We start from the raw sequence: 19,120 nt of genomic DNA on the forward strand, positions 1-19,120 counted from the left end.
CACTCTCCTATTACAAAATCTTTTACTTATTTATACATATAAGATTTATGTGCTAAATAATAGTTCCGGGTTTTATTTGGTACTGTTTCATTTTTATCCCCTACTACAGAAGTAGTTATAAGTTTAACGTGTCTCTCCATATCTGTATGACTGTCCGTGGCATCGTAGCAGCCAAACAACCGAACAGATTTGGATCTAGTTTTTTTATTTGATAGAGAATTTAATCAAAAGTGTCCTTAGCTATGTTTGTAAAATGTGCGTTCAGCTGTTTGGCGGCGCATTTGATAAAGAGAAGAATCCCATCTTCCCGGATGCAACAAATATGGATTCGGAGGTTTTTTAATTTTTAATTTAGTTTTGATTGTACTGTATTTGTTTTTTATTGGTAATACCATATATTGATGAGCTAATAAAACAGATACACTAAATGAGAACACGATTGTCGCATGAGAGACATGCACACGTGTGAGCTGCTTAGAATCCAACACTTGGTTATAGGCAACACAAGGAAAAGATAGATAAATTTAAGGGCATTCGATGAGGAATGGATGAAAAGAACAAATAACAGAATATGTGGAAAGATTTAGCACATGTGGCTTTTGCCTGAGAGTGGCATATAAATAGCTAATTAAATCCTCGAACGAAGCTGCATCTCGTTTTGGAACCAAATCTTTGGTATCATAAGAAACATGAATCTTCTGTAAAAAGGTGACAAATTTAAAATTAATCAAGATAATCCCTGTTAATGCAAATATCAAAGAGATAAACTACCGCACAATTATCCATTTTAATTAACTTGCCCGAGATGTTTAATTAATTACGCAGAAGCACGCACATTGTACAAGAGTTGCTTGGCGTCTTCACGCGATTTCAGTTCTTATTGCTTTGAATTAAGAGGTACGAGTTAGAAGGGCTTAATCTTCGATGTTGAGGTACTACGATGTGAATATTATTGTATAGATAGACTTTGAAAGCAAATTGCGTTTTAATGAATATGAAATTATGCCGAGGTGTCAGGTAAAAAGGTGTGCGAATGACAACAACAGCATTGGAATACATAAAATGTAAAATAAGGGCGATTTTTGATGGTGATTCTTTTTGAATATTATCATAAACTTTTATTCAACGTTGCACTTAAATTAAGAAAATTAAATGAATTATGTAATTATTAATTTTTAATATATCATTAGTATTAAAAATGATAGCACGAATTTACAATGCAAGTAAGTTTAGGTTTAAACTGGATCACATTAACAGATAGTAACCCCAGGTCCATTTTACTACCGTTTCCTTCACCACTTCGGACTTGGAGTCACTTGGAGTCTTCGATATTTTTTATTGACAGACCATTATGGAATCGTTAGCAATTTTTGGGTTTGGAAGGGGTTCGACAGAATGCGGACTGGAACCAAGCGAAAGTGGCATAGCCAGAAGAGTTTCCTATGAATATCATAAAATTTGTTTAGTCACATAAAGACCCTCATAATTATTTTTGTTCAATATCTCCTATATGTATTATATGTATAGTTATAGTACCTAGCCTCTTATCGAATAATCAAGCACCTGTTACCCTAACACCTGCACCCAGGATGACCTAATGGCTACCATCAATAAGGCTGTAAATATAAAATATTTTTCAGGAAAGAGTCCATCGTTGAATTAGCATCGAAGCTTAAAGAAAAATGATGTGTTTTAAAGCATTGGCCTTTTATCTACCTGGACTCCTATCGACAAGCAGGTAAGACCACTACAAACAATACCGATTGGAGGCGCACCCAGCCATCCAGCAGCCCAGCCAGCTCCAAGCCCCTTCCTCTGCCTCGCCAGGAGTTGTACCGTCAATGCGTACGTTAGCAGCATCACCACTAGCGGTATGTAGAAGCAGATTATGGATCCAATCGCCTTGTACAGTGGGTCTGGGATTTGACACGAACCCTCGATCAGGACTGATTCTGCATTCTGAAACAAGTAAGAATCTTAGTTGATGACTAGATGATGGTTTGTTGATTGTTTTCCTTTAAAAGGAATGGAATACATATGTTCATCAGTGAGACACCCTCTCTCTCTCACTTAAATGAGCATTTTATCGGTCGTTTCCTAAGCCAATGTGTTCCGCTTTCTTACTTTGTCGTCGCCACTTCGCATGGTCCTCGGCATTCATAGTTGTCAGACTAGTTGACCATTAGCACGCGTTGCGTTTAGCCCTTCTACCAGGCCCTGGCGAGAACGGCATACCCAGATATTTATTCCTTACATAATTTGCTAGTATCAGTTGGACACTACAATTGGCTAATTTGATAAAGTATAAACCAGTATTTCATGCTGGTCAAGGGGCGAAAAGAAAACTTTGAATGGTCATCTCCTCCCACGCAAATGTAAAAGTCAATATGGCGCTAAATTATAGCTTTCCAGTTTCTCAACTAATGGCTTTGACATTTGCATGTTAATTTAAAAATCTGACACAGGGAATAAATGTTATGCTTTCAAATTAAATAAAGGAAGAAAAATATTCTTAGTTAAAATAGAATATTCTTAGTTCTTCTTCTAGGAAGAAAAATAAAATATATATATTCTTATTATATAATAAGCATATGATGTGTGCAATCAATTAAGTTTCAAACAAATGTAAGACAAATTTCTTTTTCGTACACATTCTTATAATAAATCACTGGTTTATTTCAACAAGCAATATTGTTTTGTTTTGTTTTGTTTGAAGCGTTATTTGAGATAAACTTGAACGTTGCAAAACCAAGTAGAGAATTGATGTTCATTGTTCTACGACAATACGGGTAATCAATCATCCCAGCTTTGTAGTTAAATATGTAGTAATAAATAATGATTAATTATCTTCTTAATAGGGCAGGATCGCCAGATATATATTTTATCCCAAATCTATATTATTAGCTGTTGATTATTCTTCGTAAAAATACTTTAACGATATAAAACTCCGAAATAAGTATCTCCATCTCCATAACTGTTTTCAGCTTTACCCGCTTTAAATTTAAAAATATAATTAATTTATTCATGTATTATATTATATGATACCTGTACACTTTTATCAACGCATATAATATCATTAGATTTAAAAATAAATGCGAATCACTGAATAATCTGCTTTTGCCTTTTGATGTCATGATCAAAAGGTTAAAAGGCTTATTATAGCTAATCGTTATCGTTAAGTTAATACGTTATCATAAGCTGAATATAAAAATATAAACGATTCTACGCAATACGTGGAAAAAAAAAGCTCAACCGTAATTCACCGTTTCCATGTGACTGTGCGTGACAACCAAATTTTTGGTTTACCGTTCTTACCTTAACTGTTATCACTTTACATTGTCCTCAATTTTACCTATTTAAAAACTACAAAAAAATCTATATTTGCATATAATGAAAATTTTTCTTTGTAACTACCTTTAGTAATTAAAATCCAAATAATAATATAGCAACAAAATTGAAAGAAAATAATTACTCTCATCGGAGCGTTTTCCCGGCTACTTTCCCAGTTGCAGAATGTCGAAGCACAGGATCCGCTAGGAACTAAATACAATGAACAAAAAGTATTTTGCGTACCATATAGAATAAAAGTCTCAGATGATTGCATTGCAACAGTATAACAAGACGTGAGGATAATCCCGGCCAAAACTCACAGTATTACACATGCAGCTACCTGGGACCATGTATATAACAAATGCACTGCCTAACAAGTACAATATTCACGGCACGTGTTGCAATTTTCAATGCATTAGAACGTCACTGGTTTTTTTAAAACTCATAGTGTAAGTCCAATTTATTGTCAGTTCTTTGGTTATATTTGTTTGCCTCGCTTTCACGGCAAATCCGCTGAACCGATTCTGATGAAATTTGTAGTAGATGTAGATAAAGACTCGAGTTCAAAAATAGACTTTTTTCTACCTCCAAAGAGCAGAAATAAAGAATTTATTTTGTTGTTGGCAGAGCGGAATCAATTTTTAACCGTTTTTCATTTATGTATTTTTTTATGTATGTTCAACAGTTTTTAATGTATTTATTTAGTAAAACTGTTGCACTAAATTACAGAACAAAAAATGTACAAAAACTGGTGCTAGCCAGTCAACTATTAAACCAAACAGAGATAACAAGGTGGTGCCATAAAAAGCAACTAAATAAAAAAAAGAAAAATCTTACTCAAATTTAAATAAGGTAAAATAATAATAAAAATAAATGTATATAATAAATATATCGATAAATATAGGTACATATATGTATTAGTAAAAATGGTCTCAATTTAAGTCGAACTTTTGCCCATAGCTTGCACTCAAGGTCCACATTGCAGCTATGTTGCGTGTGTGGGCATCGTTCAAATATACAATTCTTGTAAAAGTTATGACGTATAATTCTTATTTATTACTTATGTTGTGTGGAAAATGGAAAATTTCCCTTACTGTGTAACTAAATGTTTTTCAAATTTGATGATTTATGTGAAAATTTCTGAGGATGTATGTGTATATATATATATGTTTATTTGTTACTCTTTCACGCAAAATCTACTGGACGGATTGTCATGAAATTCGGTACACGGGTAGAATAACCTGGAATAACTCATAGGGTTTCACTTTTTATCTCGAAATTCCCACGGGAGCGAAGCCCTGGGGCGCAGCTAGTATTTTATAACTAGACTCCTTTCGCAGAGTTAGGAACAAGATGCTAAAATGTTCAAAGTTGCTAAATTGTTCATATGTTTACAAATTTACGAAATTTACAGAATCGAAACGGGAGCATAATGACACAGATGATAAATAACTATATTAACACTAATAAAATAAACAATATATACCAAAGCTATTAAAAATTAACAAATCAAGAATATTCTTCAAAATTTGATATAAAAGAATTGAAATATAAAATATGTAACTATAGCGGCCCGTCCCGGATTCACTCGGGTAAACCAATAATAAAAAAAGTTACCTGTGTTACTCCTTAGGGTGTCGTTCATTTCTGTGCCAAATTTCATCAAAATCAAAAAGTTTTTGAGTTTCTTCCTATCAAAACAAAAATACAAATCTTTTCCCTTTATAATATTAGTATGGACTTGCGAAATAAAAATTCTTGTTTCAATTTAGCTAATATTAGTTACTAGCTGCGTCATGGGGCTTCGCTCCCGTGGGAATTTCGGGATAAAAAGTACCCTATGTGTTATTCAAGCTTATTTTCTACCCGTGTACCAAATTTCAAAACAATCGGTCCAGTAGATAATGCGTGAAGATATAACAAACAAACAAATAAACTTACTTCCGCATTATAATATTACATTTTGCTTCGCCGGTCAGAATATAACGAACTTTCGCAAAAGGAAATAAGAAAACATCTGAATCTGAATTCTGTAGTTCATTAGCCTTTGAAATGGAAGGATCAGGCGCCATTGTGGTGTGACGACTTATTGGATTGCCTGACTTGTGTTGCTTACTAATCACTAGTCACTCAGTTTATTTTTATCCTAAATTCTGTATTGAGAACTGCTCCCTAAACATGACACATCTCCAATATTTATATTTACTTATAATTATTTGAGTATTATATGTATTATACCTTTAGCCCGCGGCTTCGTCCGCGTTAATTTTCCGGGATGAAAGGTACCCTATGTCCTTTTCCATACTTCGAACTACATGTATGCAACATTTCACAATGATTCGTTGAGTAGATAGAGCGTAAAGAGGTAACAGACAAACAAACTCACTTTCGTATTTATAATATTAATTAGGATTTGGATGTATATGATTTAGTTTTGTATAGTACGTATATGTAAATTTATCGATGAATTTATTATATACATATTTTTTTATTTTTTTCTTATTTTAAATTGAGTATTTTTAGAGTTTAATTACACTTTATATCACCACCTTGCTATTCTAATGGTTGACTGGTTTTTAAACAAATAAATTAAAAGCGTAGGTAATATGAAACATTAAACCATTTCTGAAAAAAAAAAAAAAAACAAATAATCAAAATTTGTGTTAATCTTCCTTCTATAACGATCTCGTTCAAAACTTTATTGTGTAAATATAAATCGAACAAAGGGATTTCAGAATAGGCTTCAGCCCCCGAAAATTGTTCGCAGCCTAATATCGAGTTTTATGAAGAGTTGTAAAAATTAAAAACTTTTACGACAGCTCTGGAAGGACTAACGAGAGCCCAGCTTTATAGGGAAAAATATATAAAATAACGAGTATGTAGAAGGAACCTATATTTTTTTTATTAAACACAAACTTTGCTTTACGCCTCTATCTTATATTCTAGAATATTAATTTTGTTCAAAAATAAGTTTTTATGAAGATCGTCAATACAGGAATACTGTATCCCGGTATTGATCGTTAATACAGACTGTATTAATTGAAACTGGCCATACGTAATCAAATTGGACTAGTAGTTGAGTTTAAAGTCAACGACCGCATCGCTCACACCCGCCAAGATGTTGTTGATAGAAAAATGAGCTTTAAAACGTCGTCAATAGACATACTTTACATTGACAAGACGAGAGCTGACACCGACTAGTCTGCTAATTTGTTGGCAATGTATAAATATATTAGGACATATCACACAGATTGAGCTAGCCCCAAAGTAAGTTCGTGACTTGTGTTATGGGATACTAACTCAACGATACTATATTTTATAACATATAAACATCCAAGACCCGGGCCAATCAGAAAAAGATCATTTTCCATCATGACCCGACCGTGGATCGAACCCGGGACCTCTCGGTTCAGTAGTAAGCACTTTACCACTGCGCCACCGGGGTCGTCAGATGTCGGCAATGTAAAGTATATCAACTGTGAACACTTTAAAATTCAATTTTCAATGAACGTGATCTTGTTGGGTGGGAGCGGTGCGATGGTGTAGGCGTCATATTGATTTAAAACATCTTCATATTTATAGTATTAGTACCTACAGATTTATTGTCTGAATATCAGTTATTTCTATGGATTTAGTGTTTCTTACGCATGGCTTAAATAAATTGACAAGGAAGATATTTGAAGTCTGGATATTACAAATATTTATTAATTTATTATAAGCTTTAATGCACAAAAATACAATTTGTAAACGCACAATAGGCTGACTTAAAGCTAGACGAAATATCTAATAATCAAGCATTGGATCATATAGTAAATAGGGTGTTGTCTGATATTATGAAGTTTCTATTCTATACTTTTCTTATTCCATACCCCGGATTCCATATCGGCTTCAAAATCCCTTTTGAATTTCGTCAAACTCGCGAAACAGAATGCGTAAACTTTTCAGAAGGGATACATATTTTGTGGCTATGAATAATATTTAATGTAAATTCTACTTTTGAAAACAAAATATATAGAGAATTAATTATTTAACTCAACAAGTGAAAGCTCCTACCGTCTGAAAAAAAATTAATAGTAAGTTATTACCTAAGTGACACCTCCGTGTAATTTGAGAAACAGATCTGCATTCCATAGTATAAATAACTGAAATTAAAAAGAAATTACATACGACAACTCACGGTCATTTCTTCACACAAAATTTGACAGACCTTAAGCTCACAAAACTTGAGTAATAACATCGTGTAAAGGCAACCTTAAATGAGTTCCAAAGTTGGATAAGAAAAACAGCTGCTTTATTACTTCGACGTAAGTCCATGTTAACCTCTCTCCTAAGTCAATAATGTATTGTATGTAAGTAAATATGTATCCTATATAAGCAGAGTTGACCAGTTCTGTACAGACGTAGACAAAAGTGTTTTATTTTCTTTTTGTTGTAGGTAATTAGTATACTTTTCTTTTCGTTATAGATAATTACTATACTTTTTAGAAGAGTCACTAAAATTTATTAAAAAATTATACAAACAATAAAGTAAGTTTATGTGAAGAACAAAACATAAACCTCCTTAGTCACACCTACTGCTCGCATATTTATTTACATGTGTTTCACGAAATAAATATATCTATCTCATCTAAGCATTTTCTAGGTAATTCTTAAGAGTGACGCTTCAAAGCCAGCTGTCAGATTGAAAAGTAATCAATAACGTAACGTGGCTATAGTTTTCCGACCGGCCACCTGTCTGACACTTCATCTCCAAGTAGCTTCGTATGTTATCTACAGAATTATATGCTCTGCAGTAGTCCTAATTTAGGCCGGGAACTACTGGCCGCAAAATAAAAAATGTTAAATCTTTTTTTTTTTAAGCGCCGTTTGTAACTTTACGGGATAAATTCAACCCAATTGTCAAATGCTTTTTGCAGCACACGCGTGATTGGAGAGGTGGGATTATTTACATAATATTTATAAATAATATAGTAAATGCCACAGCTGCTGTTCGGTACTTCCCTAACCTGTAAAAAATCTACTAGGCTCACAGTATTGGGTTTTAATCGGGTTATAACTCACCCCCTGGGTGTTCCCGGCCACAAGTTATTATTCATGCAACCCTTTGCAGTGTGTATCGAATCACAGAATTTAGATTAAAAAAGTAAATTCAAAAGGTAAATTGTACATCTACGGTATTTTTGCTAATTCTTATTTTTACTTTTTGTTAGTATAACACTTATAATCGTTATCATCGACAGCCATTTAGAAATCCCCACTGCTGAGGCACAGGCCTTCCTTATGGATGAATAACACTTACTGAAATATAACTGTATACCCTTAGCTATAAGGTCGCTTATTGTATATTTGTCCATTTGTCTTGTTCATATGTATATCTTGTATTTTGTATTGATGCAATATAGTAATTTTACTCACTTATTAAGTTTTAAGTTATTTTTTATAAAAGTTAAATTTGTCACGCATCTTTTATTGTCGTTAGAGATATCTTGTTCGCGTGACAAAAATTCATGATGTTGAGTTGCTTACCTAAAAGAACGATTTCGGTTTTGTCGAACTGTACGTTATAAAAAAAATTTTTGGGCATCAATTAAAATGATATGGTCAATGATTAAATGTCTTTTTAATTTTTTGAATAAGTAAGCAAATGGTTCATAGTAGTCATTGGATAAAACAAAATATTGCTTAATCACAAGATGTTCAAAATGATTACAAAACGTTATTTCAATTGAATATCGTCCCTAAGCTCTGCTTGTGTTAAAATATTTTGTGTTCAAGTGCTGTTGCATATTTAATATGGAAGTGTATTAGCATACTTTTATGATGAAAAGTGCTTTTATCGATTTAAAACTGAACTACCTTGTAGCCACTCCCGGGGTGCATTTTGTTATATATTTAGAACAATATGGTATACTTTGTGAGAATTTCATATATTTACCTTTAAACCGATACAATTCTAAATTCTTATTCTTCCTTCTTGACGACCTCGGTGGCGCAGTGGTAAAGTTCCACTGAACCGAGAGGTCCCGGGTTTGATCCCCGGTCAGGTCATGATGGAAAATGATCTTTTTCTGAGTCTGGGTCTTGGATGTTTATATATGTATTTGTTATAAAATATAGTATCGTTGAGTTAGTATCCCATAACACAAGTCTCGAACTTACTTTGGGGCTATCTCAATCTGTGTGATTTGTCCCAATATAATATATACTATTAATCAGATAGATTAATTATGTACATGTGATTAAAGTAAAATGTATAAATACAATTTAGTGTATATACAAAAGGAGTATATTACAATGAAACTTTCCATTAACTTTTCGGTCGATAATCACACGTGAAAAATGAAAGAATAAGACTGTCAAGTACCTAACTTACTTATTTTAGGAAAAAAATATTAAGAGCACGCATTATGTGAACATATAAAACAAAAGAAACATTTTTGTCATCGAGTGTACTTAAGGGTAAACTCGATCTTTGCTTAGTGACCGGAAAATTAAAACCTATTTAAAAATTCGATGGGATCGGATACCGGTTCGGTATAAAACCTTTCCTGTTTTTTTATCCGTGTTTTTTATTTGTAATTTTAATTCCAATTAGGATAAGAGCTATTTTTACCTTGATAAATTACAATCGTGGTGAGGCAGTGTGATGCGATACGATTAAATATGGTTGAACTTTTTTTAAATATTTTTAGATGCCTACGCGTAGCGTCGTATCGTGGGTTTCGTGTCGTTTCAGCCCTGGATCTAACCGTACGTTAAATTCGTAACATATTATTGTTACTTAGAAATCATCATCATCATTTCAGCCTATTTGTGCCCACTGCTGAGCACAGGCCTCTCTGAGTACACGCTACTGTACTTTACGAGTAAGTGGCAATATTATAGATAGTACTGAAATAAATAACATTTCTGCAGACAAGCTTATTTATTTAACAAGTTTTAATAACGAGGAATGTGTTTAGAAACAAAAAGGGACGGCTTTTGCCCAGCAGTGGGACCTGAGAGCTACATATATTAAAAAAACTATAGAACGTAATTGGTGAAACTTTATAAAAATTCCATTTAAGAAGAAAAGATATTAATGAAAGTTGGAGGAACCAATTTAGTAATTTTATACCCGAAAGTTAGGCGCGAAGGAGCGAACGATCGTTGTGTGATAAAACTTCGTGATTGGCTATAGAGGCAGGTAGGAGATATTTCATGAGTTTTTTCGAGTAAACCATAAAAATCTGTACTAAATTACCACACGTAGTATTATAAATGTGAAAGTATGTATGTTTGTCATTTTTTACGGTAAAATAGACCAACGGACCAATGCGATTTTTGTGGAATAATTTTAAGGGTGGAGAGTGATACACACCTAGTAATATATGAAGCACTGAAACATGGTTTCGTGTAATTTATTAGTTTTAATGTGTATTAGTTTCAGTGCACAAACAGCTGGTATCCGTTCAGTTAATGCATTTGAAATGGAAATTTTATGCATTTTATACATATAGATAAAAAGCTTTTATTTGATATTACGTACGATATATTTACATGATAGTATGTTTGTATGATAGTTATTGTTGTCACAACAGGCCGACATTTGGTTCCTATCCTACAGTTAAATTTCAAGCGACTGCACTACGCAAAGTAATTCAAAGGCTTTGGAACTGAATTAGTGATTGTCTTTTTATTTTTAAAGCACCCTTTTTGCCATTTTCTGTGTAAATTAATAATTAATATGTAAATTAATAATTAATATGTTTCAAACTAATAAATAATTAATATGCTTAATTAATATGTGACAACCCTGTCTGCATTGTCAACGCTAGCCTTTAGCAAGGTCGTGAAAAACTGTATAAATCTCATTAAAATGTACTGTAGCGGTGTTAGTCCAGTTGTCGGAGAACCATTTCAGACTCAGGGTTCTCCGACAATTGCTTCGTCTACGAACGTTTCGTCGACAGAATGTTTCGACATCGGGCATCTGAACGACAGAACCCTTCCTCTACGAACCATTCGCCGACAGAGTAGAGGAGACATTCTGTCGACGAAACGTTCGTAGACGAAGCAATTGTCGAATAACCATTTTAGACTCGTGATAAAGACGCTAGCCTTTGATTTAAAGTTCTCACGTTAAAAACCTACTGGTACTGCTCAAGATTGTACACCAATTTAACTTTTTTTTGACGTGTGTGATACTGTTATTGGTGTCAGAATTTATTCGCGTAATGGCATCTGAGAGCGAAGTGAGAATTTGCACACTAGTTATCGCTATATCGAGTTGATTCAAAGTGAGATACAGAAAACCATTGCGGTGTGGTTGTCATTGCGTCACAATAGTGCATTGTGATTGGATAACTGCGTCTCACTGCGAATCGATTCAGTGGTGAGATGTTTAATAGCAAGTCACACTACGCACTCAGACATGACTTTATATGAATGTTATTTAGTGACCAGTAGTTGTTTACACTACTAAATAAGTAGTGAAGTGATATTGCAGGTTTTATGACTGTATTTTTTCACCATAAGCCATAGAGAATCTTTGTAAACTAATTTACTCCATAGTGATGACACGAGTAGAATCCCCAGATTCTATATATTATAGACCTTTCGAGCACAGGGATCGTAACCACTAAACCACCACCGTTTTACCGTCATAATTGCGAATGAAAATAGGTACTAAAAACTCATCAGTTATGAATTCATTATATATTCTGTAGACTTGTTTCAGTATATTTCTGTACTTACAATTTAAAGCTTTGCCCTCTTCGAAGCTTGAAATAAACTGTCTTCAGTAATTTTTAGAAATACATTTCAATTGAACAAGTTTAACCTCACCGCAAAGTTTATCCTCGAGTGTTCCCAAAATAGTTATGATAGGTCAGTTTATATTCAGTTGTATCAATTAAATTGTTTCAAAAGAGTAGTGTAATGAAAGGCAGAGGCTGCCTTGGGCGCCGAAAAATTTGAAGGGCGTTAAAATTATCCCATTTATACACGTCAGGTGATCACGTTTAAAAGAGAACCGTTACTAAGACGCGACACGCGATGGTCACTGTCTCACGTGAGTTGTAAAAACAGCTACGTGCTACTTAAGTGGCGGCAAATAACGTCTTCAAACGAGGCGGCTAATTATATGCCCCGCGCGGGAATGACCCAAGCTATGCCATTGAATGTTATGACGTCAAAGGGGCGGCAAGTTATTATTATGCCCCTGGCGGTAATGTCCCACGCTATGCCACTAAATGGTTCTAAGAACATCGAAGTATAAAGTATTGATTTTCCTAATGAATTTGCAACTTGAAGTTGTTTGTTAGTAGATTCTGAAGCAAATTTATGCGCTACATCGCTTTCGTGGCCAATATTAATGGAGTGGTGATTAATATGGTGGGGCTGTAAAATTTTGAGACTGAGAACTGGGACTGAAGAAAGCGAGGTAAACTAGCTGACCGCTAGAGAAACGATAAGATTGGACGATCGTCATGGAGAAAAAGTGCTCAAGACAGTGAAGCTAGGCGTGAATTGGAATAGGCTTTTTATCCTGCAGTGGAAGACATGAGCTGTAGAAAAGGAAGAATTAATAAAATAGACCAATTAATTTAAATTGGCATTATTATGTTTAACACATTGCGCGTGGCACGAGTAGGATTCGAACGTGGATATTTTCGGTTCGTAGGTGGACATCTGTGGCGAAGTGCGGTTTTGCATTTCACTTCTCACTATCGCACAGATTCGAAGTGAGACGCTGCTAACCAATCACATTGCGCCATTGTGACGCAACGAATTGTGAATCGATTCAACGGTGAGAAGTGAAATACAAACCCATAATTCCTGTGAATTACTTCACCCTTACTAATAATAGTCATACCTTGGAATACATAAGACTCAATGGAAGACTCATGGCGGTGGACAATATCCAGACGAAAGCTATCTTCACTGTGACCCTCTTCCTCGTCTTATTTCTGCCGAAACGCATTGGGTAGCGTAACGAAAGATATCTGAAAATAAAATAAATAATATTAAGACAAATCGAGTTAGCCCCAAAGTAAGTTCGAGACTTGTATTTTGGGATAATAACTCAACGATACTATATTTTGCGACAAATACATATATAGTACATCCAAGACCCGGGCCAATCAGAAAAATATGATTTTCCATTATGACCCGACCGGGGATTGAACCCGGGACCTATAGATAAAACATATTTTTCTTTCATACCTATGTCGAGGTCTTACGGTTCAGAGGCAAGCACTTTACCACTGCGCCACCGAGGTCGTCATCTTAATATAATCATAATTAGTTGGTTACAGGAAAGTACATTTTTAATACAAGCTTTTATTGTCGTTTGGAAGATCTTGTTTTATTTAACGTCACCATAAACCGTATCCATACATAAACGGTTGAGGAATACCCTCGTAGGGAACTCGTCCAAATCTACAACATAAAATATTGCATTGCGATCAGAACTATAGCCACGTGTTAAATTTTTCAACCCTGCTATTAAAGTTTAGGAGTTCCCTCGTTGGAAGCCGATACTAGCCAATCCTGCACTATCAAGTGAAATTGAACTTAGAGACAACTTAGAAGATTTGATTAGAGACATACCGACAGACAGGTGAAACTAAATAAAAGCTTGTAAAAATAAATGAAATTGTGTGAGTTTGCATTTTGAGAAAGTAACCAAAGATTTTACGATGACATTTTGCGAAACAGACGTTTTTAGCTAAGACCTTTTCAATTTCCAAGACCTCGGAGAGTCACAAAGCGTATTGGAAAACTTATTATCTTCTTGAATGTTTGTTTTCTTTTGGAACGTGAAACTCAATTTTCCGTTGTATGCTGCATTATATTAATTAAACTGGATGTAGATTACGCTTAGAGGTAAAGGTGTTTTAACCTTATTTTATGGGTCGTTCTTACGAGCGTTTTGACCGCGGCCGTGCTCTGTCAATACATTTTTCAAATTATTATAAAAACTAGAAAAAATCTATTAGCAGACTTTATAAAATTACTAGCTTTTGTCCGGCGAATTTGTCTGTGAAAACGAAGCAGACATGATTTTCTTACTTCCACCCCCCATTATAGTCATTTGGGATTGATTTTTGAAAAAAGTATTCTATGTTCGAATGGGGTTCTTTACTACGTGCATACCAAATTTCATCAAAATCGTCCAGCGGTTTGGCCATGAAAGCGAACAGACTGACATACTTTTGCATTTATAAAGCATATATTGACGTTTAATAGGGTAATGTTAAGTATTGTAATGACAGCGCGGTTTTTATTTATTTATTATTTAGGCACATCGACTACATAAACACAATACAATCACATTTTACATATTGATAACTTAACCTAGTGTTTTCATTTATGACAGACGTGCACAACATTCTATATCAATTTTCTATTAATTACTAAATTCGATTTTTACATGAGATATTTAGGTTATTACTGTCAATTATGTACTTATTTTCAACTTGCTGTCTTGTAACTTCACCTATTAAGTAGAAGATCAGCTGCAAAGTGCATAAACTACTACTAAAATACATAAACTTTTCTATGCAATCAGATAAAAAGTGTGAATTAATTCGTAAATTTTCTAATAAGATTGAGATATTTAAAAGCTCTCACTAGTTTCAATGACATTTTATCCATTCTGTTCTCTCTTTGGCCCAGCTCCAAACCGATATAGATACAGTTCATGAAGGAACTACAAAATAATTATTAAATAGATATCTTTAAGTTTAAAGACAGCTGGACTTGTACAACAATTTAATAACAACTAAACGTTGTTCGGGGTTTCGCTCCCGTGGGAATTTTGAGATGAATTGATGAATTTTCTTTATAAATGTTAATTGATCTGACTGAATACTAATAATTGTTTCAAAACAAAAATGGCCTATAGCAATCTAGGTTAATGTAGCTTTCTAATGGTGAAATAATTTTTGAAATCTGTTCGGTAGTTGCGGAGATTGTCCGACTCAAATATATAAAGTCACAAACGTTTACCTGTTTATAGAAAACAAAGAAAGAAAGAAAACATTTATTTGCCACAAACATGAGTACAAATGTACAAATTGATGTCAAAATGAATTAAACTTACATGTTTTACCGAATATAGGTATGCAAATATAAATAAATACCTAAAGAGGAGCATGCTATCCACTACAAATCCAAAACAAAAAAAAGAATTATAATGTATACTAGCACTAAATTCTATCCGAGTCTATCATTAAAGAATTCATTTAAAGTATAATAACATTTATCAGTTAATAAAGACTTGAGGTGCTTTTTAAATAGATTTAAATTTAAGCTTTTATATTGATTTGGAATTTTGTTGTAAATTTTCGGTGCCATACATAGTATGCTATTACCGAGTAAAGCAGTTTTTGATGGGTACATCGAGTGTTAACACTTTGTTAACTATTATGTATAATATTAGTATAGATGAAGACAAATCACATAGATTGAATTAGCCACAAAGTATTTGAGATTTATTATATAGAATACTCTCAACATTTTTATTTTCGTAACATAATTCAAGACCCAGGTCTATTTCAAAAATATATATTTTTATTTTGACTTGACTAGGGACCGAACCCAGGACCGGCCGGTGGTGTGGCAGTCCGGCATGATGACTAGACTAGCTGCTAGGTAACGGATAATATATTTTAAATTTTTTTAATTAGGTTGCCATTGGTTAAGTGCTCAAGATCTCACTGCGGGTTCGTGTCCGAAATGAGGTCATCCGACAGAGAACGAAAGTACCCGACATAGCCGAAAAAGTCGGCAAGCTGAAGTGGCAATGGGCTGACCACGTCTGTGGAAGAACGGACAACCACCTCAGTAGACGTGTTCTGTTGTTTACCAATGTTTATCAATCTTACATAGTACGCGATAAAAAAATTACTGAGATTTTGTTATGAAATTTACGGGGGCGAAGCCGTGGGCAAAAGCTAGTTTTATGTTTATGTTTAATAAAAATAATAATAACAAATTGTTTACCTATCAACACTAATAGTGCACAAGTGCATGATCGATGCAGTACACAGTAGCACGTCCAGGCAGATCCAGGTGAGGCAGTATACTGCCGGTAGCGGGAAAAAGCCTGGAACAAACAATAATTAATTTAAAATACAAATCCCCTGAACCGTGACGTGCTATAATTCAAAATGCCGTTAACTGCGATGTGTACAAGTCACAATGTGAGTAATAAATGTGAAAACTTCCCTACTTCAGTTCCCCACATCTCGAAGAAGAGGTGGATGGAGGAGGAATGTGGCAAAAAGATATGTAACAGGTCGGTTAACATCAGACAAGGAGAAGTGGAGACTGACAACCTCGGTGGCGCAGTGGTAAAGACCTTGCCACTGAACCGAGAGGCCCCGGGTTCGATCCACGGTGGGGTCATGATGGAAAATGATTTTTTACTATATAGCTTATTACCGCAGTTTGCCCGTGTGAATGTCTAACCTACCCTATGTCCTCCACCTCCCTACTCCTAAATACCTTAACAAACAAAACCTACTTTTGCATTTATAATTAGTTAAAAGTTCTGAAGCGGTGGTGGTGTAATGGTTAAGACGCCCGCCTGATTGTATACAAATCTGACTCATATATAGTAGTTTTCATCGACCACCACTTGCTTCCGGTGAAGGAAAACATCGTGAGGAAACCTGCACATTGGTTGATTATTATTTACTTATGTGTGAAATGGAGAAGGCAATGGTAAACCACTCCATTAATAATGCCAAGAAAGTTGTTGTGTGTGTTTCATTCCACGTAATGACCACGACCCTCAGCCATGAGGGATACGTCTATGAAGAAGAAGGAGTTCTGAAAGCTAAAAGCCAATAGTAGAGAAAAATGTACCTACATAAAACAAAAACAATAAACAAACTGAGAGGCATTCAGCTGTCGACAGAAGTTTCGCCCTTCTCAATCGGGATTATATTACCTACTTCTTGATTTCAATCGAGAGTTTTGCAAACATCGCTCTGTGTTATAGTTAAGAGCAAGACCCCATTGCTCTGTCATTTTGACATGCGTCGACGGACAACGCAGAAATATGTTCGACATACGTCGACGCACGTCAATAAAATATGAAAATCAACGGAGCACACGGTGCCGCAATGTGCAACTAAACGTGTGCAATCTTCAGCTCAATCGGTTGAAGATATCTACTTCAAAATTGAGTTACAAGATTCCACCCGAACATACGTACTTATATCACTATATGCTTATGCCCACAACTTCGTATATGAGTAAAAATCCGTTTCCAGTGGGAATTTCAGGAAATCCCGTTTTAGTGCTCACCTACACTACCTAGGAATCTACACACCAAATTTCAGCTTTCTACGCCCAGTAGTTTTGGCCGTGCGTTGTCTGTCAGTCAGTCAGTCACTCACTCAGTTTAATATATACCTGAATACACATTATAAGTTGTACAAAAGCTTGTAACTTGTAAAAAGAAGTTTAATTAATGAGTAAAGGTTTACCCCTTCATACTGCGTTAACTAAACTTTTGTTTAATATTAACAATCCACAGGAATAGTTCTACGTTTTACAATGAATTACCTTTAACTGTGTGAAAATTTTCACAACTCTAACAAAAACACAAAATTTTAAGAGGTACTTTCATATTTATAATAATAAAGTTAGAATTTTTAAATATTACTTGGGATATATGCTCAAATAGCTAGGTCCCAGGAACATAAAACACGCATTAAAACCAAATGACAGTCACTGATCGATTGTTCAATGAAGCAAGAAAATGGTTTCTGAATCTCGGATTCTGCACGCCCTTCGGCGAAAGGACCATTTTCTATTTGACAATGAGGCAATTTGTCAAATTGTCTTCTCCGACCCTACACTTAGAGTTAGATGCACCAGTCATCTTTAACGTTAACTTTGATCCGCTGGGGTGGTTCGCAGAGCGTCTCGACCGCTGCGGTCGCGCTGACATTACAATTTTTCAACAAAGACAAGAATGAGTTTTACTATATGACTACATTAATTACTCTGTACTATAGTAATGTCAATTGTATGAATGCAGCAGTAATACGCTCTGCGAACCACCCGCTGACGTTTAAGCAAAATGGCGTATTTTGCGTAAATCTGTGCAGGTTAATGTTGAGTTGGGTGCAACTCACGCTTACTTATTACTAGCCATTTCTGTGGTGAATTTCGCGATTAAATAATATGTATCATCCTCAATTACTCGTTGTAATTGAAACTGTTAAAATAATAACTTTTAAAATATTGTTTTAATTTTCATCTTAACTAAACTAGAGTTTACCGATCCGATTTTATTGAAATATTTATTTAGAAAAATAGTTATAGTCACAAGACTAGTGGCAAACGCCGAAAGTGCTAAAGAATTTGATTTTGATCGATAATATTTTTGATAAAATTTGCGTTTTGGAAAAAGACGTTTTTACAAACTAAATCATGGCTAATCTGTTTGATTTTGTTATTAATTATTTCAGCATAATATATTTTAGGTGTCTAGAATTCCATTTAAAAAAAGTATGTTTTTGTGATTAAAACGGCTAATTTCGACGAAGTTTTTTACTTACATAGTGACTATTAGTACTATCAATAAATTTGAATTTCTTGAAAATTTTGATAAAAGGTAACCCTATATATATATTTTTTAAATATAATATTAATAACACAATAAAATATAATGAATAATATTTAGGGGTTGAAAAACGTTTTGTCTTTTTATATGGGCGTGTGGCCGGAAGACGTTGCTCTTAAGCACAACCATCTAACCATTTCTGACAATGAACACTTTAGTGTG

The 19,120-nt window shown here is 34.3% G+C and overlaps 1 protein-coding gene across 3 annotated transcripts in view; it reads right to left on the reverse strand.

Annotated features, from left to right (window-relative positions):
• 5-HT2B (5-hydroxytryptamine (serotonin) receptor 2B) overlaps positions 1 to 19,120 on the reverse strand; it is a 69,600-nt gene that overhangs the window by 13,853 nt on the left and 36,627 nt on the right. For 2 of the 3 annotated variants that reach the window (XM_053745665.1, XM_053745667.1), the window contains exons 3-5: positions 16,321 to 16,423; positions 13,187 to 13,316; positions 1,761 to 1,959 (exon numbers count right to left, since the gene is read on the reverse strand). In XM_053745665.1, coding sequence (XP_053601640.1) covers positions 1,761 to 1,959; positions 13,187 to 13,316; positions 16,321 to 16,423 — 432 coding nt within the window. The remainder of the gene's footprint in view (positions 1 to 1,760; positions 1,960 to 13,186; positions 13,317 to 16,320; positions 16,424 to 19,120) is intronic. The other variant, XM_053745666.1, reaches the window with a different exon arrangement.

The sequence above is a fragment of the Plodia interpunctella genome, chromosome 5, assembly GCF_027563975.2.
Source record: "Plodia interpunctella isolate USDA-ARS_2022_Savannah chromosome 5, ilPloInte3.2, whole genome shotgun sequence".
NCBI classification, from domain to species: domain Eukaryota; kingdom Metazoa; phylum Arthropoda; class Insecta; order Lepidoptera; family Pyralidae; genus Plodia; species Plodia interpunctella.